We start from the raw sequence: 24,723 nt of genomic DNA on the forward strand, positions 1-24,723 counted from the left end.
TGTCGAGTTCGATTAATCCCTTGTGCCATCGACGGGTTTGACCCTCGACTCCCTGTTCGCCTACTCCGGTAGGTTTTCAAGAGCCCTGGGGTCTCTCAGTTGCCTCCCCGGAGCCAGCGTGACCTTTATCCACTAGGATTAATCTCATTATATATTTACACATATCTATATAATCCCCTGTTCTCGACTTTCCCCCCCCCCCCCCCCGGGTATGATCACGATTACGGACTGACTTATTCTTATCTCTATTGCTCTACAAGCTTAAGTTTATTGTTTCCGCTACAGCGGTGTATTCTAAGCTTCCGGAGCCTCCAGGCTCCTCCAGCTTACCTACGGGATACTCGTGTATCTTTTATTTTACAGGCAGTACGCTGTTCGATGACGGCATGCTCAGCGGTCCTTAGCCAACCCTGCGGCCACGACGTGTGTCGCTCACATGCCCATTGTGCTGTCCTGGTGGATGATCTCACTGTTTGGCATCCGGACAATTGTGTAGTATGCTACAAGCTGGCCTCCACCTTAACCTCTGAATCAGTAAGTGGAATTATTCTTAGCCATTTTTTACAGACTTGGTAAGTGGAGTTACAATTAATTACAATTAATTTTAATTGCATCATTTTATTTTGCTCTTCGCATGTTCTCTTCTAGGGCCTCGTGTTCGGAGGCTCCTGGTCCCCCCCTCTTTTCTCTTCGGCATGAAAATTCCTTACCTTCACTAGTAGTCTGTACTTTTTCAGAGCTCCGAGCCTGCTAAGACTTCGGCTCTAGCGACCCTCAAGGTCTGGATTGGCGGCTTCGCCCGGAATGTAAAGGCTAAGCAACCTTACATTTTATCTGAACGATGGTGTTCCCTCCTTTATCCGCACGTAAAAACATCAGGGTGCTATTATAGTATGCTATCTACCGCCGATTTCGCTATCTACCACCCCTTTCTGAAATTTTAGAATTGGTTTATTATTTTGTTTATGAGACCCCAATTAACACTACTATACAATTAACTGGGAAATCACCTAATACTGTCACTGATTGGTTTAATGTGTCTGGAAGTGTGTAGTGTTGTGGTTTCAATTGGAAAGTTCTGAGAAAAGGCGACGATGTATTTCCTGCTTTCTTGAATGATGCAAGACATGTTTAAAAGCAGTAGTAGAATAAATTTTTGATTGAATTTTTTTTCATAGATTATTTTCTTTCAGTTTTGTAATATTCAATTTTTCATTTGAATAACTTGTAGCATTGTTGTATGATGAGCTTTGAATAATATGTAACAAAAGCTTCCCTACAAACTGCTTATAATTATGCCTTCGCCTTATTCCCATGTCGAGTTCGATTAATCCCTTGTGCCATCGACGGGTTTGACCCTCGACTCCCTGTCCGCCTACTCCGGTAGGTTTTCAGGAGCCCTGGGGTCTCCCAGTTGCCTCCCCGGAGCAAGCGTGACCTTTATCCACTAGGATTAATCTCATTATATATTTACACATATCTATATAATCCCCTGTTCTCGACTTCCCCCCCCCCCCCCCCCGGGTATGATCACGATTACGGACTGACTTATTCTTATCTCTATTGCTCTACAAGCTTAAGTTTATTGTTTCCGCTACAGCGGTGTATTCTAAGCTCCCGGAGCCTCCAGGCTCCTCCAGCTTACCTACGGGATACTCGTGTATCTTTTATTTTACAGGCAGTACGCTGTTCGATGACGGCATGCTCAGCGGTCCTTAGCCAACCCTGCGGCCACGACGTGTGTCGCTCACATGCCCATTGTGCTGTCCTGGTGGATGATCTCACTGTTTGGCATCCGGACAATTGTGTAGTATGCTACAAGCTGGCCTCCACCTTAACCTCTGAATCAGTAAGTGGAATTATTCTTAGCCATTTTTTTACAGACTTGGTAAGTGGAGTTACAATTAATTACAATTAATTTTAATTGCATCATTTTATTTTGCTCCTCGCATGCCCTCTTCTAGGGCCTCGTGTTCGGAGGCTCCTGGTCCCCCCCTCTTTTCTCTTCGGCATGAAAATTCCTTACCTTCACTAATAGTCTGTTCTTTTTCAGAGCTCCAAGCCTGCTAAGACTTCGGCTCTAGCGACCCTCAAGGTCTGGATTGACGGCTTCGCCCGGAATGTAAAGGCTAAGCAACCTTACATTTTATCTGAACAATGGTGCTCCCTCCTTTATCCGCACGCAAAAACATCTGCGGTCCCCAAGAAGTTGGCGGACCCCATCATCGAAAATATTGAGTCCTTGCTTTTGGCCCAGGACCAAGAAGAGACGAGCGGGACGATAATGGAAGACGTCGCAACCCTTAATTTAGACGTGGAACCCATGGTTCTTGAGGAACGCGACACAGGTAGGGAGATAGGCGAGTCAGGTGGGTCCCGGGCTGAGATTCCTCTCCTCAGCCCGACGCCTCTAAGCTCCCACCCTTTACAAAGAGTAACCCCTGGAGGTTAGCTCTACATGCCCCCCTCTCAGACCGCATGTTGTCCATCGAAGGTTTCGGAACTCGACCGATTGAAGACTTCGAGTTCTACCCGCCAGGTCTGCAATTTCCCTTCCCTGGCTTTGCTCGCTTGACTGATGAGGCTCTGATCCGCCTAGATAAGGTCCCCAAGGAGACTGTGATCTTCCCCAAGGAACAGGCCCAGTCTGTCTTGGTGTGAACACAATGCTCACACCCCATAAGAACTCGTACACTTATTTGTGATAGACGAGCATACCCCTACTCCATGCACAACCAAAATCGTGGAGATAGCCTTTCAGGCTTCCAAGGAAGAGAAGCCCTTACCTCAGCTTCGAGAGACTGAATTGACTTCCCTTCTCTTTCCTGGTGACCATGAGTGCTGGCGGAACGCCCCGTCTACCTTTACGGTAGGCAAACTGAGCCCGGACTGTGCCTCGACGCAGTTCAGTGAACGCCTCCCCAAGCTACCGGAGTCCCTAATCAAAATAGAGTTTGAGTCCTGGTGTAGGCTCAGTAGATCCATTAACTCTACTGCTCTTTCAGAGATGACCGTTGCCACTTACGACGAGGAACCTATCTTTAAGGTCCTAACGAAGTCACTTTTGCAAACTTTGTTGATTGATGCATATGACTTCCATAATGCCAGATTCCGTTGCCGACGACATGTATTGTCGGAGGCTGCTATTCAGCATAAACCCAATAGGCTCATCAAAGCCCCAGTCTGGGGTCCGGACCTCTTCCCGGAGGATATGGTTAACACTGTTCTCAGCGAGGCAGCTCGAGTTAACCAAAGCCTCAAGGTTAGGTGGGGCCTAGTTCACAAAAGGAAATATGAACCTACTGGTGCTCCAGCTCGTGGCAGGAAGAGGTTGAGGCCCTTCCACTCCTCGCAGTTCAGACAGCCTCTTTAAGTAGTGCAACCTGTCCCGGTTCAGTCTGTCCCTGTTTCACAGGGCTCCCAGCCTTCTACCTCTAAGGGCCAACCCCAACAGCAGTATGTGTTGGTCCCTCAGACACAAGTCGCATCGACTTCGCTTGCTGCCTCCCCCGCCTTCAACCCCACTTACAAATCTCAGGGTTCTTTCCAAGGCTACCAGCACCACAGGGGCTCCAGAGGTGCCTTTCGTAACCGAGGTGGCGGAAGGAGTTCCCACCGAGGCAAGGCTTTCCGCGGAGGCAGGGGCACCAAATCATCATCAAACCATTGAGAAGTTGCAGGTAAGAGGGAGGCTATACAAATTTCGGGACCATTGGAAGTTCAGCAATTGGGCTTCCAGCATAATATCCAAAGGTCTGGGGTGGAGCTGGTTACAGGGACCCCCTCCACCAATCAGTTTCTACCAACTCCCGACAAAAGAGCTAAGTTCATTTACAAAGGACCTGTTGCAAAAGAACGCAATCCAAAGCATGCATCACTTAAAATTTCAAGGTCGCTTATTCAGTGTGCCAAAGAAAGGCTCAGACAAACGAAGAGTAATCCTGGACCTGTCTCGTCTAAACTCCTTCATTCGTTGCGAAAAATTCCACATGCTTACCATCTCGCACGTGCGGACCCTACTTCCCCGTGGGGCCGTCACCACCTCCATAGATCTTACAGATGCCTACTATCACGTTCCAATAGCAAGACATTTTCGCCCCTTCTTAGGCTTCAAGCTGGGCAATCAAGCCTATGCTTTCAAGGTGATGCCATTCGGTTTGGGATTGGGATTTCTAGGGACAGTATTAACTTCCTAGAAGAATACAAGTCAAAGTCAACAAGAAGACAATATGAGTCTTCCTGGAAGAAATGGGTGGCCTTTGTCAAGGCGAAGAAACCTAAGGAGATTTCTACGGACTTCTGTTTGTCCTTCTTCATCCATCTCCATGAACAAGGTTTAGCAGCCAATACGATTACTACATGTAAATCCGCCCTGGCCAGACCAATACTTTACGCCTTCCAGGTACTTTTCCAAAGAAATCTTCAACAAGATCCCTAAAGCCTGCGCTAAACTTCGGCCCACAGCTCCTCCTAAGCCCATTTCATGGTCTTTGGACAAAGTTCTTCATTTAGCATCAACCCTGAACAATGAGGATTGCTCGCTGAAAGACTTGACTCAGAAGGTGATATTCTTATTTGCACTAGCCTCGGGAGCCAGAGTTAGCGAAATAGTGGCCCTCTCGAGGGATGATGGCCACATTCAGTTCACAGACAATGGAGAACTGAACCTCTTTCCGGACCCAACGTTTCTCGCCAAGAACGAGCTGCCAACTAAGAGATGGGGTCCCTGGAGAATCTGCCCTCTGAAGGAAGAAGCATCCCTCTGCCCAGTGGAATGGCTAAAGGTCTATCTTTGTAGAACTTCAGACTTTAAGGGAGGGCAGCTTTTCAGGGGAGACTTCCGGTTCAATGTTATCCTTGAAACAGATAAAGGCGAAAATCACCTACTTCATTCGCAGAGCGGATCCAGACAGTACACCCGCAGGTCATGATCCGAGAAAAGTTGCCTCGTCTCTGAATTTCTTCCAAACGATGTCGTTTGAAAGCCTTTGTGCTTATACTGGATGGAAGTCCTCGAGGGTCTTCTTCAAGCACTACGCGAAGCAATTACAAGAAATTAAATTTCATGTGGTGGCGGCGGGCAGTGTAATAAAACCCGCTGCTTGGTTACTGCGAAGAACAGTGCACTATTAGGGACTTATAGTGAAGGGTGTACATGATAGACTCGTAAAGCATATCATGTTGAGTTTTGTGTTTAAGTGATAACACTATAGACTGTTCTCCCTACACAGGTGACATTAAGCATAATAAGCTGACACAAGTGCCAGGCATTCTTATATGCACAGTGTTCCTAGTAACAACAGAATGTATAGTGAAATTTTATATTTCCCTTAGAGTGGCTAATGTTTTCCTTTTCAGATAAACCCTATTTATTCCTGTTACTGTATTACTGTTTATGCTTTTATGCAGAATTATTCAGCATACATTGTAATTGATTACAACCATGATTTCTATTTTTGTAATAAACAATAGAACGAATATTTGCGTCTCTTTCGCCCCAAATATTTAAGTGTATGTATAAGTCAGAGCATCCTTGACTCTTTTGATATTTAAGTAAATATCGGAACTAAGATTAATTTTGTTCCAGGCAAACAGGTAAGATCTTATCGTACTAGACTGTGCATTTTACTGTTTAAGGTTTCCTACACATATATAAACCTGTCCGTCTCTTCATCGACAGACCCGGGAGGTACAGTAACCTGCCCAGACCAATACCATCCTAGTACAGACTATGCTTTACGTATATGATGACACTAATATACAAACTGTTTGCTAGATTGTTCCTTGAACTCATAATCCTCGGGTTTTTTCCGAAGAGTCTACCCAGACTCTTCCCTGTAGGGGGCAGGAAGCACCGACATATTTCATGATCAGCTGATTGATGTATAACGGTAACATCAAGTGTCTCTAGGTCTAAACGATCAAAGAGGAAAGATTTAGCTCGAGATGAACGGCACTATTGAAAATCCACAGATACATTAATGCTCTAGTACACTTCCATCACGACGACATGGCCTGAGCCCAAAAAACGGATTTTGAGCGAAGCGAAAAATCTATTTTCGGGTGAGGTAGCCATGTCGTCCTGATGGACCCACCCTCTTTTGGGTCAAAAGGATAATGAATCCCTCCCTATGGTACTGTATCTGTAACACCTACAAAGCTACAAAGAATGACGGTGGCACCTCGCGGTGGCGGATTGGCGCACTATTTGCAGAGCAGTAGGGAGCGTCGAGAGCGATGTCTCTGGAACGACTCTCCTTATTCTTGCCTCTCTTTCCCCTCGAAGTGAAAGCTCTATTGGGGGCGTAGATAGCCATGAGACGTGTCAAGAATACGTCCTCTGATATTACGCGATATCCCTTCGAAAAATTTTAAGGGATATTCGCTCCAGGAGTTAGAATTCTGGATACCTTTGGTAAATTCTCTGGGATATATCACTGTAGTCAAATATACCGAGGAAGCTACCATCGAAGGAACTTCCATCAGGATGACATGGCTACCTCACCCAAAAATAGATTTTTCGCTTCGCTCAAAATCCGTTTATTTACCTGAAGTTCGTATGTAGATTGTGCTTTCACAACGTTTTCTGGAACTTAATAGCAATGCCAATGTTACATAAGGTGATAGAAAGAACAAAAAGTAAGTGGAGAACAAAAAAAAAAGAACCATGACAGAGGGAAACATGAATAAGAGTAAAAACTGAAACCTGCTAACTAAAACACTGGCAACAATGAGAGATTGCTGGCAACTCGTAACATAGGAATAGTAAACCGAGGGTTCAAATACCTCGGTTAGGGTGCATTTATGTAAGAATAAACAAAAGTTATCATAATATTATCATCTTGATTTCTTTAAGAAAAGAAGCGAAAATTTGTTGCAAATCTTTGGGAGCTCATAACTCAAAAACATACTTATTCACACTTAGGTACATTTTTCTCACTTATTTGTTGTTCGATATTAGAGAGAAAAATATAATTGAAAAGAAGAATTTTGATTTTCTTTTTACATTTTTTTTCACGATTATTTTCCGTCTAGACGAGGGAAAAAAAATAAAAAATTCAGTAAAAAAAACAAAAAGGAAAATCAAAATTTTGTCTGACAGAATTGTTCAGTTGATAGAGTAGTTTTTAGGGTATAAGTTTCAATACAATAGATATTATAGTAGTGGGGAAAAATGTACAGTACCTAAATTTTTTTTTTAAATCATGATTTTTGCTAATATATCCAAAGTTTTTGATCAAATGACTTGAAATTTTTATATGATGAAGGTATTATATATGTCTAAAACATATGTAGAAATGGTGTAATTTGGATCATTAGAAAAAAAATTGGCGGACATGGCGGACGGTCCCCTTAATTCTCTGGGAATATCTACTGTAGTCATATATACCCTAAGGAAGCTACTGAAGGAACCTTCCATCAGGACGACATGGCCATCTCACCCAAAAATAGATTTTTCGCTTCGCTCAAAATCCGTTTTATATTCCCATTCAATATTATTTATCATACATTGCATTTTTACTTCCTATAATGGTTTTATTCCTTTGTTATTTCTTTGTCAAACACCGATTTCACAAATACTTGCACTATACAAGTTTCCCTATCCAGTTCATTCATGATTATCCTCTAGACTCCGTTGTTTTCCCGTTAACCAATCACGAACCTATACGTATTCAAAGTTTACACAAGAGGGTTGTCAGTTAATATTTCCCTACCCCCTTCCTTTATCTCTTTAAGTGGTCTATTCATACCCCTTCCACCAAATCCTTTTCCCTGAAAACCTTTGTCCTAGTAAGGTGTCCGTCATTTCAAGCGAGATTTATTTTTTCGTATTTTGTGATGGAGTTAGTTATAGAAACTTGTAACGGCTGCAGTATTCCATACCTAAAATCATTTGCTAAATTCCATGGTGATTTTTATGATTCTTCATCCAATGTTGATAATTTCCTTAAAGCATACAATGTAATTCCTCAACGTTTACAGTGTCCCAACTGCCGTTCCCTCCTATCTTGAAAAGACATTCACGTGTTTTATTGTAATACCGAAACCAAGATACCTAAACCTAAAAAGAAACGTTGCTGTGGTTATACCGTTACTTCTTATAAAGGTACATTTTAGGGAAAAAGTCGCCTACCCCCATGGAAGATAATATTATTTAAAGTTAAGTTGTCAGTCTCACCCTCCCGTGTCCTGCAAGTTTCGACGTCCCCTTCATAAAGGCAAGTCATTCAACAAAAGTCATTATATGTGTTTTGTGACCTGTTAACTTCTAGGTTAGGTTAGGTGGGTTTGTTAGGTTTTGTACCCTTTTTGTACCTTTTTATATATTGTGTAAAGTGTATATGGAACAATTCATTAAAATACACATGATAATATTACCGTGGCATTGCTACCGTTAGCAATTCCTTTGTAACGTTGTACAGTATACACTGTATCATTGGTAACGTTGCTTACTTTAACATTCCCAGTACATACGTGAGTTTTGTGACCTGGGAACTCCTAGATTAGGTTAGGTGGGTTTGTTAGGTTCTGTACCCTTTTTGTACTTTTCATATAGTGTAAAACTTATATGGAAAAATAATTTAAAATAAGTATGGAAATATCTAGCATTACTATCGCTAGTAATGTCACCGTACCGTTGGTAACGCTGTGTATCATTCATATCGTGGCTAATTTTACCGTTCTCAGTAAATAACCGAGTTTTGTGACCGGTCAACTACTAGATTAGGTTAGGTGGGTTTGTTAGGTTCTGTACCCTTTTTGTACTTTTTATATATTGTGTAACCGGTAATGTTACCGTAACAATCCCTGACATTGGTGGTAACACTGTGTATCATTAGTAACTTTGCTAATATTATCGTTCGCAGTACATTCGTAAGTGAAGTGACACCGTTGAACAAGTGCTTATATTTAAATATTTTAACAACATATATGACAACAGTGATTATATTTACACATTTTAACAGAAAATATATGTTTTCCTGTAGAAAATAACGCGATTTAACCGGTTTTCATCTTCATTTCATCCGTAATAACAGCAACCACTTCGTCAACTTAAAGTTAGTCGAATTGGTTGATTTGTTTGTTTGCAGTTGAAATGAAGGTCAAATCAGTTATTTACTATAGGAAAACATATATTTTCTGGGTAATTTTGTATTGTATTACAGGGTCTGATTTCGCACAGAAAATACAATATTTCCTATAGTAAATAACGTGATTTAACCGAATTTGATGTTCATTTCAATCGGAAACAAACAGATCAACCAATTCGGCTAACTTTAAGTTGACGAATTGGTTGATGTTATTACGGATGAAATGAATGTGAAAACCTGTTAAAATCACGTTATCTACTATAGGAAATCATATATTTCCTGTGCGAAAATCACACCATGTAATACAATACAAATGTACCATATAAATATTAACACTGTTGACATATATATTGAGTTAAAATATTTAAACAACTTGTTCAACGTTGTAACTTCCCTTACGGATGTACTGAGGACGGTAACATTAGCAACGTTACCAATGATTGACAGAACTAACAACGTTAACGAATGGTACACAGTGTTACCAACGACACGATGTCATTACTAGAGGTAGAAATGCTAAATATTTCCATACGTATATTATATAATTTTTCCATATAACTATTCCACAATAAAAAAAAAGTACCAAAAGGCCACAGAACCTAACAAACCCACCTAACCTTGCCTAGAAGTACCCCAGCCACAAAACACACATAATAAGTATTGGGGAATGACTTACTTTGATTCACAGTACTACCAACGGGGACGAATGGTACACAGAACTACCAACGACACGATGTCATTACTAGTGGTAGAAATGCTAAATATTTCCATACGTATATTAAATAATAATTTTTCCATATAACTGTTACACAATATATAAAAAGTACAGAAAGGCCACAGAACCTAACAAACCCACCTAACCTAGCCTAGAAGTACCCCGGTCACAAAACACGTATAATGACTATTGAGGAATGACTTACTTTTATGAAGAAAACGTCGAAACTTGTGGGACACGGAAGGAAGAGACTTACGGGTTAACTTCTATGACTGGGATGTGCATGGATGGGGGTCATCGGGGTCTTGTGGGTTGGGGGGGTCCATTGTCTGTTGTTGTAAAGGAGGGTAGAGGCAACTGGCAGTAATGAAGAAGTGGTGGAGTAACGTATGTTCTGGATAGTAGTGGGTAAAAAAGAACCTGGAAAAATATTGCTTGAAATATTCAGTCTTGATTCCAGGTCTCTGAACCCACTCCTTCACTTCTCTCCAGAGACGTTCTATATTTTGAGTATGGATGGTTGGGTCTAGGGGGTCAACAAAATGTTCCGAATGATTAATAGACTTATGTACGTAACCAATTTCCGATAGTGAGATGTATGCAGGCCACTTATCACTGATAATAATACTACCAGGTTTGATATACTTCTGGATGAGGGGAATTAGAGTAGCAGCATCTCGTTTAGTAGAAAGGGGGGGAACTATAGGGATAATGAAAAATTTCTAGGACACACGTTCAATACCCCCAAAGACCCATATGGCACTTAACGGTCTACCACGGTTGTATTTAGCTTTACAAAAATGAGTTTCGTCTATTTCAACAGTAACTCCGTCACCACCAATCGCCTCTTGATTATCGAAGAAGTATTCGGTAACCTCGGAACAGAAACTTCTCCAATCGACACTAGTTTTTGAAGATATGTCGATACCATCCATGAGGGTCTCATGGTCCGAATGATTATGCAAAAAGTGGTTGGCACATAATATTATCTTGCATGGGGGTAGACGACTTTTGTCCAAAAAAGTACCTTTATAGGCAGTAACGGTATAACCACAACGACGTTTCTTCTTAGTTTTACGAATGATGGATTCAGAATTGCAATAAAACACGTGAATGTCTTCCCTATAAGATAAAACAGAACGGCACTTGGGGCACTTTAAACGCTGAGGAATAACGTTGTGAGATTTAAGAAAATGCTCAACATTACCTGAAGAATCAAAAAAATCACCATGGAATTTGGCCACTGCTTTTAGGTACGGAATACTGCACCCGCTACAAGTTTCTATAACTTCCTCCATCGCAAAATACGAAAAAAGAAACCGCACTTGGAATGTAGAACGTCTTACCAGATCAAAGGTTACAACGGAAAAGGCATTAGAACAAAGGGTGTGAAAAGACCGCTCAAAGGGATAAAGGAAGGGGGGGTAGGGAGATATCTGCATAGGCCTAGGTTGGTGATTGGTTAAGGGAAAAACAAAGAACACTAGCAGGTAAACATGAATGAACTAAATACGGAAACTAGTTCAGAGAAAGGATTTATGGGACACAGAGGAGTGAAAAGGAATTAACCAAAGAAAATAAATGAAAACAATATAGGAAGGTAAAATGGAATGAACGATAAATAATATTGAATTGGAATATAAAATGAGATGATTATACCGAGAATGAACTAGATAAAAAAAATAGTCCAGAGCAAGTATTTATGTGAAACCGGGAAGAGAAACGGAAATAACCAAACAAACCCAATATAGGAAGGTAAAACGGATTTTGAGCGAAGCGAAAAATCTATTTTTGGGTAAGATAGCCATGGCGTCCTGATGGAAGGTTCCTTTTTGGTAGCTTCCTTGGGTATATAACTGCTAAATATTCCCAGAGAATTTAACCACAGGTTATCACAGAATTCTAACTTCTGGAGCGAGTATCCTAAAGGTTTCCCTTTAAGACATCGTATTTCAACAGGGGACGCATGTATTAACGCGCCACATAGCTATCTACACCCCACATAGAGTTAACACTTCGATGTGTAGGGGCAGAGAATAGCTGGGGAGCCGTTCCACAGCTAATCTCGTAGGTTTATGCTTACATTTTATGTGTAAGAGTTAAGTCTTAGTTTATTTTTTATTCATTTCCTCATGTTTCTATGCGATGTGCAACAATAATCTAGTTGTTTTTTGCCGTTTTTCATCGTTAATACTTGAAAAACGGGTGCGGCCTTCTCCTAGACATTTACCTAACACTCGTTCTCGTCGCAAATGAATAATTTCAGAAATATATATACATCTATATCCTCTGATAATGGGGGACCCCCAGTGGGAACTCTGGGTTTTGGGTGGGGAAAACATACTGGGGAATCGATATATAATCGTAAAACAATCCTTTTCTTCTCTATACATTTCCTTCTTGTATGTATTATAACCGTAGGAAAATACAAAACAGTATAACTGGATATATTTTGGAGGAGCCGTTTCAAAGGTTATTTCATATAGTAATACAGTAACCAGTGCTGCCAACGCTTGATGTAGATCAAATGTTAGCATTCCATACCTGATGTAGATCAAATGTTATCATTCCATGCTAACATTAGCACCCATTTGTACGTACGTTCGTTCGCACCAGTTTTCGGTCTGCGCATATATCACTCCCCTGCGCAGGAGTTTCCCCTCCCCCAATTACTCTTTTTATTATCATATTATTTTCTCATTTTATATTCCCATTCAATATTATTTATCATACTTTCCATTTTTTGGGCTCAAGCCATGGCGTCCTGATGGAAGGTTCCTTTTTGGTAGCTTCCTTGGGTATATAACTACTAAATATTCCCAGAGAATTTCACCACAGGTTATCACAGAATTCTAACTTCTGGAGCGAGTATCCTAAAGGTTTCCCTTTAAGTCATCGTATTTCAACAGGGGACGCATGTATTAACGCGCCACATAGCTATCTACACCCCACATAGAGTTAACACTTCGATGTGTAGGGGCAGAGAATAGCTGGGGAGCCGTTCCACAGCTAATCTCGTTCGTGGCTACTTTTGGTACTCGAGACGTAAACAAACGGGCGCCATTGCTAAATGACGTCACTTCCGTCTCCATCCTTCGCTTAGTAGCTTGCCTTACTAGACGGATTTTTCCCTGTGCGTATCTTATCGACTTTCATCTTAGCCATGTCTCTACCCTCGGCCTCGCCTTCTTCTGGAAAGTTGAATACAAGGTTCCAGTATTGTTTAAATAAGCTCTGACCGTAAAGTAACTTTTACTTTTCAAGATATTTTATGTTTTGTGGCAGAGCTGTGCCTCGACCGGACCCGCCATTTTATGGCGTCGCTGTTGTTTTGCATGCCTTATTTAGCTAGCCTCAACAGCGTTTTCCGGCCTCATTAACTAATCGATACTATTAGTTATTTAGTCTTCATAGCTAGGAACTTTATATATCGTGTTTTGACGCTTTGTTATCGGTCATCATCTGACCCCATACCAGCTCGCTAGTCTAGCCCCTAGGCCAGAGCGCCTATCATCAGTGTTCATGCATGATATATTTCAGTGATCCTAGGTTTAGTTATGAAGATAGTGGCATTATTTTATGATACTGTTGTCTGTGATGCAAGTGTTTTCGCCTTCAGGGACCATATAGGGGATAGGTTTGTTAGTGTGCCTTTCTAACCTAACCTACATGTAGGACCCCTATATGCTTCCTTCACCCCCTGCCTTAGGGCATCCCCTCTGTGTAGCCTTGCTCCCCCTACCACGTAAGGGGATCAAGCTCATATCAGAGTATCTATCGCTTCTCTGTCCTCCCTAAGGGAATGATCCTCCCTTAGGGTTGCGTCCGAGAATGAGGAACGGCACGCCCTTCCTCTATTGCTGGGGCTAGGTTTCCGACCTTCCCTGCAATAGCGATACGTCTTCCATACTTCTTAGTTCAGGGTGTAACATCCCTGCTCTAGGTTAGGCTTGGGGGGAGTTAGTGCTGTGCCTTGCTGAAACGATACCCATGCACCGTTCTCAGACAGGCTGCCTTACCTTAGGCTAGGGAGCGTCCTCCCTTCCTTGGTGGCCGCTTTGGTACAGAGCCTCCTCTATAGAAGACCCTTCTTCTTCTCCCCTCCCCAATTCTTGTATGGAGAATTGGTAATGTTACTCCTCTATGTAAATGTGTTTGTGGTAGCTCAAGTCCCACTGATTACCGCCCAATTTCCATAACTCCCATATTATCTAAAGTTTTTGAACGTCTTCTGGCAAAACGTCTTAATAGGTTTGCTGAAGGTAATCATCTATTCCCTAGTTTGCAATTTGGTTTTCGGAAAGGCCTTGGAGCATGTGATGCCCTTCTTACAATCTCCAATGCAGTACAGAAATCCCTTGATTGTGGTCGGGAAGTTCGTATGATTGGCCTTGATTTTAGTGCTGCCTTTGACCGTGTTAATCATGAGGCCCTTGTTTTCAAACTGAAACAGTTGGGAGTGGGTGGGTCGTTTCTTAGCATTATTATTGATTTTTTAAGTAGTAGATCTCAGAGTTGTTGTTGATGGGCACCATAGTGAGTATAGGAATGTGATATCCGGTGTTCCACAGGGTAGTGTTCTTGGCCCATTACTTTTCATACTATATACACATGACATGTGGTTTGGCCTAGAAAATAAGCTTGTTGCATATGCAGATGATGCTACTCTCTTTGCATCAATTCCATCCCCTGAATGTAGATCTGGGGTTGGTGAATCCCTTAATAGAGATTTAGCTAAAATTAGTGCATGGTGCAAATTATGGGGTATGAAGTTGAATCCTAACAAAACTCAAAGTATGATTGTAAGTAGGTCAAGGACGGTGGCTCCTCAACATCCGGATCTCAGTATTGATAATGTTTCTTTAAATTTGTATGACTCTTTCAAAATTTTAGGCGTGATTCTTGACAGCAAATTTACTTTTGAGAAACATATAAGGTCTGTGTCTTCTTCAATTGCACAAAAAATTGGCTTATTGAGAAAGTCTTTTAAGATATTCGGTGATCAATCTATTCTGAAGAAGTGTTTTAATTCTTTTATTCTACCTTGTTTTGAGTATTGTTCTCCTGTCTGGTCTTCAGCTGCTGATTCTCATCTTAATTTGTTGGACAGAAACTTACGGTCTATTAAATTTCTTATTCCTGATCTAGATATTAATCTCTGGCACCGTCGATCAATTAGTTCGTTATGCATGTTGCATAAGATTTTTCATAACTCTGACCATCCTTTACATTCAGATCTCCCTGGACAATTCTATCCTGTTCGTAATACTAGGCAGGCAGTTAATTCTAATAGCCAGGCCTTCTCCATCATAAGACTAAATACTACGCAGTACTCTAGAAGTTTTATTCCAGCTGTTACCAAGTTGTGGAATGATCTTCCTAATCGGGTTGTTGAATCAGTAGAACTTCAAAAGTTCAAAGTTGGAGCAAATGCTTTTTTGTTGACCAGGCGGACATGAGTCTTTTTATAGTTTATATATGACATATTTGTTGTTGACGTTGTTAATAGTTTACATATGATATATCTCTTTTGACATTACTTTTTTTTAGAATGATTTATTGTTAATTTGTTCTCTTCAGTTATTTATTTCCTTATTTCCTTTCCTCACTAGGCTATTTTTCCCTATTGGAGCCCCTGGGCTTATAGCATCTTGCTTTTCCAATTAGGGTTGTAGCTTGGATAGTAATAATAATAATAATATGGCCTAGCCTATACTTAGGTTAGTCTATACCCATCTGTCCCCTGTCCTACAACTCCTCCTTAGGGAGGAGTTGTAGGACAGGGGACAGATGGGTATAGACTAACCTAAGTATAGGCTAGGCCATATTATTATTATTATTACTATCCAAGCTACAACCCTAATTGGAAAAGCAAGATGCTATAAGCCCAGGGGCTCCAATAGGGAAAAATAGCCTAGTGAGGAAAGGAAATAAGGAAATAAATAACTGAAGAGAACAAATTAACAATAAATCATTCTAAAAAAAAGTAATGTCAAAAGAGATATATCATATGTAAACTATTAACAACGTCAACAACAAATATGTCATATATAAACTATAAAAAGACTCATGTCCGCCTGGTCAACAAAAAAGCATTTGCTCCAACTTTGAACTTTTGAAGTTCTACTGATTCAACAACCCGATTAGGAAGATCATTCCACAACTTGGTAACAGCTGGAATAAAACTTCTAGAGTACTGCGTAGTATTTAGTCTTATGATGGAGAAGGCCTGGCTATTAGAATTAACTGCCTGCCTAGTATTACGAACAGGATAGAATTGTCCAGGGAGATCTGAATGTAAAGGATGGTCAGAGTTATGAAAAATCTTATGCAACATGCATAACGAACTAATTGATCGACGGTGCCAGAGATTAATATCTAGATCAGGAATAAGAAATTTAATAGACCGTAAGTTTCTGTCCAACAAATTAAGATGAGAATCAGCAGCTGAAGACCAGACAGGAGAACAATACTCAAAACAAGGTAGAATAAAAGAATTAAAACACTTCTTCAGAATAGATTGATCACCGAATATCTTAAAAGACTTTCTCAATAAGCCAATTTTTTGTGCAATTGAAGAAGACACAGACCTTATATGTTTCTCAAAAGTAAATTTGCTGTCAAGAATCACGCCTAAAATTTTGAAAGAGTCATACAAATTTAAAGAAACATTATCAATACTGAGATCCGGATGTTGAGGAGCCACCGTCCTTGACCTACTTACAATCATACTTTGAGTTTTGTTAGGATTCAACTTCATACCCCATAATTTGCACCATGCACTAATTTTAGCTAAATCTCTATTAAGGGATTCACCAACCCCAGATCTACATTCAGGGGATGGAATTGATGCAAAGAGAGTAGCATCATCTGCATATGCAACAAGCTTATTTTCTAGGCCAAACCACATGTCATGTGTATATAGTATGAAAAGTAATGGGCCAAGAACACTACCCTGTGGAACACCGGATATCACATTCCTATACTCACTATGGTGCCCATCAACAACAACTCTGAGATCTACTACTTAAAAAATCAATAATAATGCTAAGAAACGACCCACCCACTCCCAACTGTTTCAGTTTGAAAACAAGGGCCTCATGATTAACACGGTCAAAGGCAGCACTAAAATCAAGGCCAATCATACGAACTTCCCGACCACAATCAAGGGATTTCTGTACTGCATTGGAGATTGTAAGAAGGGCATCACATGCTCCAAGGCCTTTCCGAAAACCAAATTGCAAACTAGGGAATAGATGATTACCTTCAGCAAACCTATTAAGACGTTTTGCCAGAAGACGTTCAAAAACTTTAGATAATATGGGAGTTATGGAAATTGGGCGGTAATCAGTGGGACTTGAGCTACCACAAACACATTTACATAGAGGAGTAACATTACCAATTCTCCATACAAGAATTGGGGAGGGGAGAAGAAGAAGGGTCTTCTATAGAGGAGGCTCTGTACCAAAGCGGCCACCAAGGAAGGGAGGACGCTCCCTAGCCTAAGGTAAGGCAGCCTGTCTGAGAACGGTGCATGGGTATCGTTTCAGCAAGGCACAGCACTAACTCCCCCCAAGCCTAACCTAGAGCAGGGATGTTACACCCTGAACTAAGAAGTATGGAAGACGTATCGCTATTGCAGGGAAGGTCGGAAACCTAGCCCCAGCAATAGAGGAAGGGCGTGCCGTTCCTCATTCTCGGACGCAACCCTAAGGGAGGATCATTCCCTTAGGGAGGACAGAGAAGCGATAGATACTCTGATATGAGCTTGATCCCCTTACGTGGTAGGGGGAGCAAGGCTACACAGAGGGGATGCCCTAAGGCAGGGGGTGAAGGAAGCATATAGGGGTCCTACATGTAGGTTAGGTTAGAAAGGCACACTAACAAACCTATCCCCTATATGGTCCCTGAAGGCGAAAACACTTGCATCACAGACAACAGTATCATAAAATAATGCCACTATCTTCATAACTAAACCTAGGATCACTGAAATATATCATGCATGAACACTGATGATAGGCGCTCTGGCCTAGGGGCTAGACTAGCGAGCTGGTATGGGGTCAGATGATGACCGATAACAAAGCGTCAAAACACGATATATAAAGTTCCTAGCTATGAAGACTAAATAACTAATAGTATCGATTAGTTAATGAGGCCGGAAAACGCTGTTGAGGCTAGCTAAATAAGGCATGCAAAACAACAGCGACGCCATAAAATGGCGGGTCCGGTCGAGGCACAGCTCTGCCACAAAACATAAAATATCTTGAAAAGTAAAAGTTACTTTACGGTCAGAGCTTATTTAAACAATACTGGAACCTTGTATTCAACTTTCCAGAAGAAGGCGAGGCCGAGGGTAGAGACATGGCTAAGATGAAAGTCGATAAGATACGCACAGGGAAAAATCCGTCTAGTAAGGCAAGCTACTAAGCGAAGGATGGAGACGGAAGTGACGTCATTTAGCAATGGCGCCCGTTTGTTTACGTCTCGAGTACCAAAAGTAGCCACGAACGAGATTAGCTGTGGAACGGCTCCCCAGCTATTCTCTGCCCCTACACATCGAAGTGTTAACTCTATGTGGGGTGTAGATAGCTATGTGGCGCGTTAATACATGCGTCCCCTGTTGAAATACGATGACTTAAAGGGAAACCTTTAGGATACTCGCTCCAGAAGTTAGAATTCTGTGATAACCTGTGGTGAAATTCTCTGGGAATATTTAGTAGTTATATACCCAAGGAAGCTACCAAAAAGGAACCTTCCATCAGGACGCCATGGCTTGAGCCCAAAAAATGGAAAGTATGATAAATAATATTGAATGGGAATATAAAATGAGAAAATAATATGATAATAAAAAGAGTAATTGGGGGAGGGGAAACTCCTGCGCAGGGGAGTGATATATGCGCAGACCGAAAACTGGTGCGAACGAACGTACGTACAAATGGGTGCTAATGTTAGCATGGAATGATAACATTTGATCTACATCAGGTATGGAATGCTAACATTTGATCTACATCAAGCGTTGGCAGCACTGGTTACTGTATTACTATATGAAATAACCTTTGAAACGGCTCCTCCAAAATATATCCAGTTATACTGTTTTGTATTTTCCTACGGTTATAATACATACAAGAAGGAAATGTATAGAGAAGAAAAGGATTGTTTTACGATTATATATCGATTCCCCAGTATGTTTTCCCCACCCAAAACCCAGAGTTCCCACTGGGGGTCCCCCATTATCAGAGGATATAGATGTATATATATTTCTGAAATTATTCATTTGCGACGAGAACGAGTGTTAGGTAAATGTCTAGGAGAAGGCCGCACCCGTTTTTCAAGTATTAACGATGAAAAACGGCAAAAAACAACTAGATTATTGTTGCACATCGCATAGAAACATGAGGAAATGAATAAAAAATAAACTAAGACTTAACTCTTACACATAAAATGTAAGCATAAACCTACTACTACAATTATGGGGGACCCCAGTGGGAAGCGGGGTTTTTGGGTGGGGGGAGGAGGAAAAAAGTGATTTTTCGGGGCACTACCGAACCTAATACAACCACCTACCCTACCCTGGGGGCCCTGTACCCCTACCTAGGCCTACCGGGCCCCCCTGCGACCCCCCCTCAAGGCCACAGTGATTTTCAGGGCACCACCGAACCTAAGACACCCACTTAACATAGCCTATGGGGCCCTGTACCCCTACCTAGGCCTACTGGGGGGGCTTCGCCCTCCCTGCGACCCCCCCTTCGTTATACTATCACCATTATAATACACTCTATAAATCAATGAAGCTTACCTTAAACTGTTGGTTGGTAAAGATGTGCTGCTGCTTTGAGGAAAACGTGAAGCCGTTGCGATGGTTCCCTGACATGCAACTTGAAGTAGGAAGTGGCCAGGTACCCGACGAAGTGTTTTTTCCTCCTACCATATTTCGGCACTAAATTCTTCACGTCCCGCCACTTCCTCTCCACAGTATTGGTATGAGCCTGTGTCTGGGGATCAACAAAGTGAAGGCTGTGGTTAACCGTCAAATGCTTAAAACCTTACTCTGCCATACAGTTATAAGCTCGCCAACAGTCCGAAATTATGGTTGTGCCTGGCTCGATCCTCTCCTTAATCAGCGAGAGCAGGGTGTCACGATCCCGGGTTTCCACGGGGACCAGAAAAAACTCTCGTGATTCGCGGCCAATACCACCAAATACCCACTGGCCGTCTATTACTCGGCCAACATTATATTTCCGTTTGCCGAATTTGGACTCGTCAATTTCTACTGTACAATTGTGGCCGCCAATTTTCTTGCTGCACCTTAATACCCAATTAATTACAACTTCCCTGCAAAATGAAGACCAATCGCAGACAGTACCTTTATTTAATTTCAATTCAGAAATGGCCACTTCATAGCAAAACCAGTTTTGAACCCACAAAACTTTAAATTTTAAATTAGTTTCAATGTCCAGTTTTCCTTTGGAAAACCAGGTACCCACAAACATCGACACTTTATATGAACAACGCTTAAGTCTACGTCCTTTCGTAATGTAAGACTTATCACACCTAAAACTATGTTTCTTGTAATCAATCCTACACACTTCCTGACAATGCGGACACTTTTTATTTTGCAAAATTAAATTGTGTCTCTGGCACAAATCCACAAGTTTTTCGATTTTCCCCGAATAGGCTAAAACAAATTCACCGTAACTTAAGAAACAGTCGGCACAAGAAACGGGAATTTCAATTTCTTGTGCAATATCAGATGACGTGCTTGCTACGGCCTCATGTCTAAGAACGAAATAAAACGGCTGGGTAAGAAAATGTATTGTCGCACTGTGATGGGTAAGAAAATGTATTGTCGCACTGTGATTGGCCAAACGTGAAGACGTCATTGGGAAAGAAAATGTATTGTCGCACTGTGATTGGCCAAACGTGAAGACGTCATAGTGCACTAGTTTGTCTGCGGATTATAGTGGTTACAGGGCTCATTTGAGCAAAAATAAGACACTGTCAACAATAACAACAGACTTAGAAAAATCTGGGAGGAAGACAATAGCGCGAGTTTGATCGTCGATATTTCGACTATTATTGATTTTCACTAAATTATCTCACTGGTATACCATTATATACATACATTCCTACATATTCTAGTAAAAAATTGAATATCAGTGTTATCTTCATGCGACCCTCTCCTAGACATTAACCGAGTGTTATTTTCGAAGGGAGCGTAATTTTTACTATAAGAAAAAGTAGTTGGTATCCTAGGTTACATTGCCCTGTAATACACTACAATGAAACCATTTTGTGTTCGAAATCACATCCTGTAATACAATACAACTTTACCGGAAATTGATTTGTTTCCATTAGATAATTCATTAAATTAGAAAACTGACCGGTATAATAGCCTAAAGAGCCTAAATGAAGACAGCTGGCCCATATCGAAAATAATGGCCTATCCTACAGTATAAAAAAGAAGCTTTTTTCCCTAGCTTACATTACCCTGTAATACAGTACAATAATACAACTATACTTACTCAAACTAAAGCACGGACGGTACTGGTATATCCAAAACACAACTATAAATAAGAATTCCATTACGGGAGCAGCCAAGGAGCCAGGATAATCAGGAGTGACATTCAGAGACAGACTAACTAATATAAGATAACACTCCTAAAAGATCGACTCGGCGAGTTGGCAACATTGGTTGGTGATATATTTTTTAACAGTGCTCTTTTATTGTTTTACCCCCCGTCCCACAAAAAAAATTAAATCCTTTTTAAATGCATCTACCCAATGTCATAATTTCTTTGTCATTAACCTTGTATTATCTTACGAAGTGTTGATAACTGCCACAGTAAGTTACCGGTCTTGTTTGATATTGGTGAAAATGAAAGTGGGTGTTATTATTATTATTATTATTATTATTATTATTATTATTATTATTATTATTATTATTATTATTATTATATTGTTGGGCTGGTGTGTGTGTGTGAGTGTAGTAGGTGAGATTTTCGAAGCAAGATTTCTGAATATTTGTTAAATTCAAAATTCTAATTATTTATGTATTCATTACACAAAACAGAATAGAAAAATTCGATAACAAAGATATGTGTAAAATATTTATCTTTTTTCTTTAATGAAATTCTAGAAGGAAATTATTTTTTTCAGTAATTACTTTTTTCTAGAAAAAAAAATATTGGCTTTTGTTGTGATTTTCACCAGTTTATTAAATCTGCCCGATGTACTGGGCGGATCGCAAGGCCTTGAAGAGGCAAGATTCCCAAAACTTTCCAGGAGTTAACTAAAATACGGCGATAAAATTTACAATTTTATTACAAAAATAAACTCTGATAAAGACAAACAACATTCTTAAGCATTCACAAGACTTACTGAAAAACAAGACTGACCCTAGGTAATGTAGCATGTGCTCTTCAAGCACAAAGTCTACACCGGACTCATTAACAAACTGAAAATAGTGCCAATTCGAATTCAATACACAACGAATCACACACCAAATATCCCTATTCTTATTTAACTCAGGATTCAGATCCCCAATCACAAGGATCTCTACACTAAACTGCGATATAAAAACTAAACGTCTTGCACACAAACTTCTACTACAACCAACCTGGTACACAAGGTAGAGAGGAGAGATAACAATTAGAAGGGACTTACTTTGGTTGGGGACGTTGGATCAAAGAGGACGAGCTAGCCTTGCAACCTCCGACGTCACCTTTTTGGCGCAATTTGTCATGAACCTAAATTTCTAGATTGGATTTTTTTATCATGTTACAATAGAATGACGTTATTTTTCCTAATCTTAAATTACCAGCAATTGATTTTATTAGTCTCAGTGCCTTCCTACCAGGCGGTTTCCCTTTTTGGCTCTAAACGTTCACGTCTGGAACTACATTCATTCCCCCGCGAGTTTTCTCCTCTCCCTCCAATTTGACGTAGTCGTAGGTGGAGTCAAATGGCGGGAATTTCGATTGATCGGGTCGAAATTCCCGACATCCTCCACGCCCCAAAATAAGGAGCGATGAAACGTCGGTCAATTGGATGGAGCTAGACTCGGGGTGAGGGGAGTGGCTTACTCCGAGACTCTGTTAGGCTCGCTGCGTAGCGCTCCGCAACGACTCGAACAGAGTACGCACAATATACAACAGCAATGTTACCCCGGGGTAATAAACACAATCAATAATATACAGTCATACAACAGATCAAATTAGGCAATGGGCCTAGCAATTCTAAAGCACTCGTGTAATACACATAGGGAACAGCAGAAATAAGTGATAATGTACACACATTTTACAGAATTCAAATGGCAAGCAATTAGGCAATGGGCCTAAAACAAACAGAAAATGGCAATGGCAATGCATACAATTCAAGCTCTAAGGCAATTAGGCAATTGGGCCTAAGACAATTCAAGAAATGGCAGAAATGCAAACATAATAATTCAAGTGCAAAGACAATTAGGCAATGGGCCTAAGACAATTCAAGAAATGGCAGAAATGCAAACATAATAATTCAAGTGCAAAGACAATTAGGCAATGGGCCTAAGACAATTCAAGAAATGGCAGAAATACATACATGACAATTCAAATTCAGTCTGTCTCAACTCACAATAATCGAGACTTCTATAGCGCTGCTACATGCAGGCTGTTACTTAATGGAGTACAAGAGGGAGGGGTTGGTTCTGTGCAACGCTCGGTCTGTACGCACGAGAGACCATCCCGTCCCCGTTCTCCACCCCTAAGCACTTCCAACCTCCGCAGATTCACGCACACCTCACAAACTCCACCCTCCCTACCTTCCAGATAGGACACGCCCCCTTTTCACTTACAGTTTACAGCTACTTTTTATATATCGTCACTTTTCAGCAGACAGTCCATTAGTTCTCGCTGTTTCGCGGCAGCCTTTCTCAATGGGCGTGCAGAACGTCTTTGTGCGTTCGTCTGCTCTGATTCAGTTTCATTTTCATTTTCACTTCTTTCACTAACTGCATAGTTCTCACCTTCCTCGTCGTTGTCGTCCGTTCCTGTGGCTGGTTGTTGAGTTGTCGTAGCTGTTGCCATACCCTGGTCGTTCCCAGACGTCTCCGCTATCCCTGGCATTCCGGCTGTCAAACTGTACGCACCCTCTTCTCCGTCATCGCCGTCGTCTCCTTCATGGTCATCCTCAGAGGGGGCTATTTCTAGGGGAACCAGGTGGCTGACAGCTCGCAGCGATTCGACACCCTCAAACAACACTTTCGCCGAGCGTACGACTCCGTTGTCGTCAGGATACGTCTCCACGACACGTCCCAGAGGCCAAGTCGCTCTCTTCTTATTGTCCTGCTTAACTAGCACGATGTCTCCGGGGTGCAGCTTGGAGGGTTCCCCGGGCCGACTGTCGTGCCGGGCTCTCAAGGCACTCAAGTATTCCCTTCTCCAGCGTTCCCTAAAGGCTTTGAGTGAATCTGTCAATCTTACGTAACGATCACGTAGCTTCCGAGAGGTGAAGGTTGCGTTGAGATGGTCGTCCGGTAAGATCGGGGCCATGAGGTGGACTTGGTGTCCTCTTATCAAATGGGAGGGGGTGAGGACTTCATCCTCGCGCTCGTCACCGCTGTACATAAGTGGTCGATTATTCACCACTGCTTCTGCTTCTTTCACGAGGGTTAGCACGTGGGCGTCCGGCAGGTACTTCTTTCCGAGGGCTATCTGGAGGGTCCGTTTCGTTACTCCTATCAAACGCTCGAAGAACCCACCTTTCCAAGGTGCACGGGGCGTCTGAAACCGCCACTTTATGCCAGTTTTCCTCAGGAATTGCTGGACTTCATCCTCTTCATAAAGTCCCTGCAGGAGGTGGCTGGCAGCCTTGAAGGTTTGATGGTTATCGGACATGATGAGCTGTGGGGCACCGTGGGTGGCACTAAACCGTCTAAGT

At 41.5% G+C, this 24,723-nt stretch overlaps 1 protein-coding gene across 1 annotated transcript in view; it reads right to left on the reverse strand.

The window, feature by feature from the left end:
- The window catches only part of LOC137625963 (uncharacterized), a 64,123-nt gene extending 42,636 nt beyond the window's left edge, over positions 1-21,487 (reverse strand). Inside the window, exon 1 of the mRNA XM_068357030.1 lies at positions 21,330-21,487. Coding sequence (XP_068213131.1) covers positions 21,330-21,390 — 61 coding nt within the window. The 5' untranslated portion in view covers positions 21,391-21,487. The remainder of the gene's footprint in view (positions 1-21,329) is intronic.
- Positions 21,488-24,723: the final 3,236 nt, after the last annotated feature.

This window comes from Palaemon carinicauda, chromosome 33 (assembly GCF_036898095.1).
Source record: "Palaemon carinicauda isolate YSFRI2023 chromosome 33, ASM3689809v2, whole genome shotgun sequence".
NCBI lineage: Eukaryota > Metazoa > Arthropoda > Malacostraca > Decapoda > Palaemonidae > Palaemon > Palaemon carinicauda.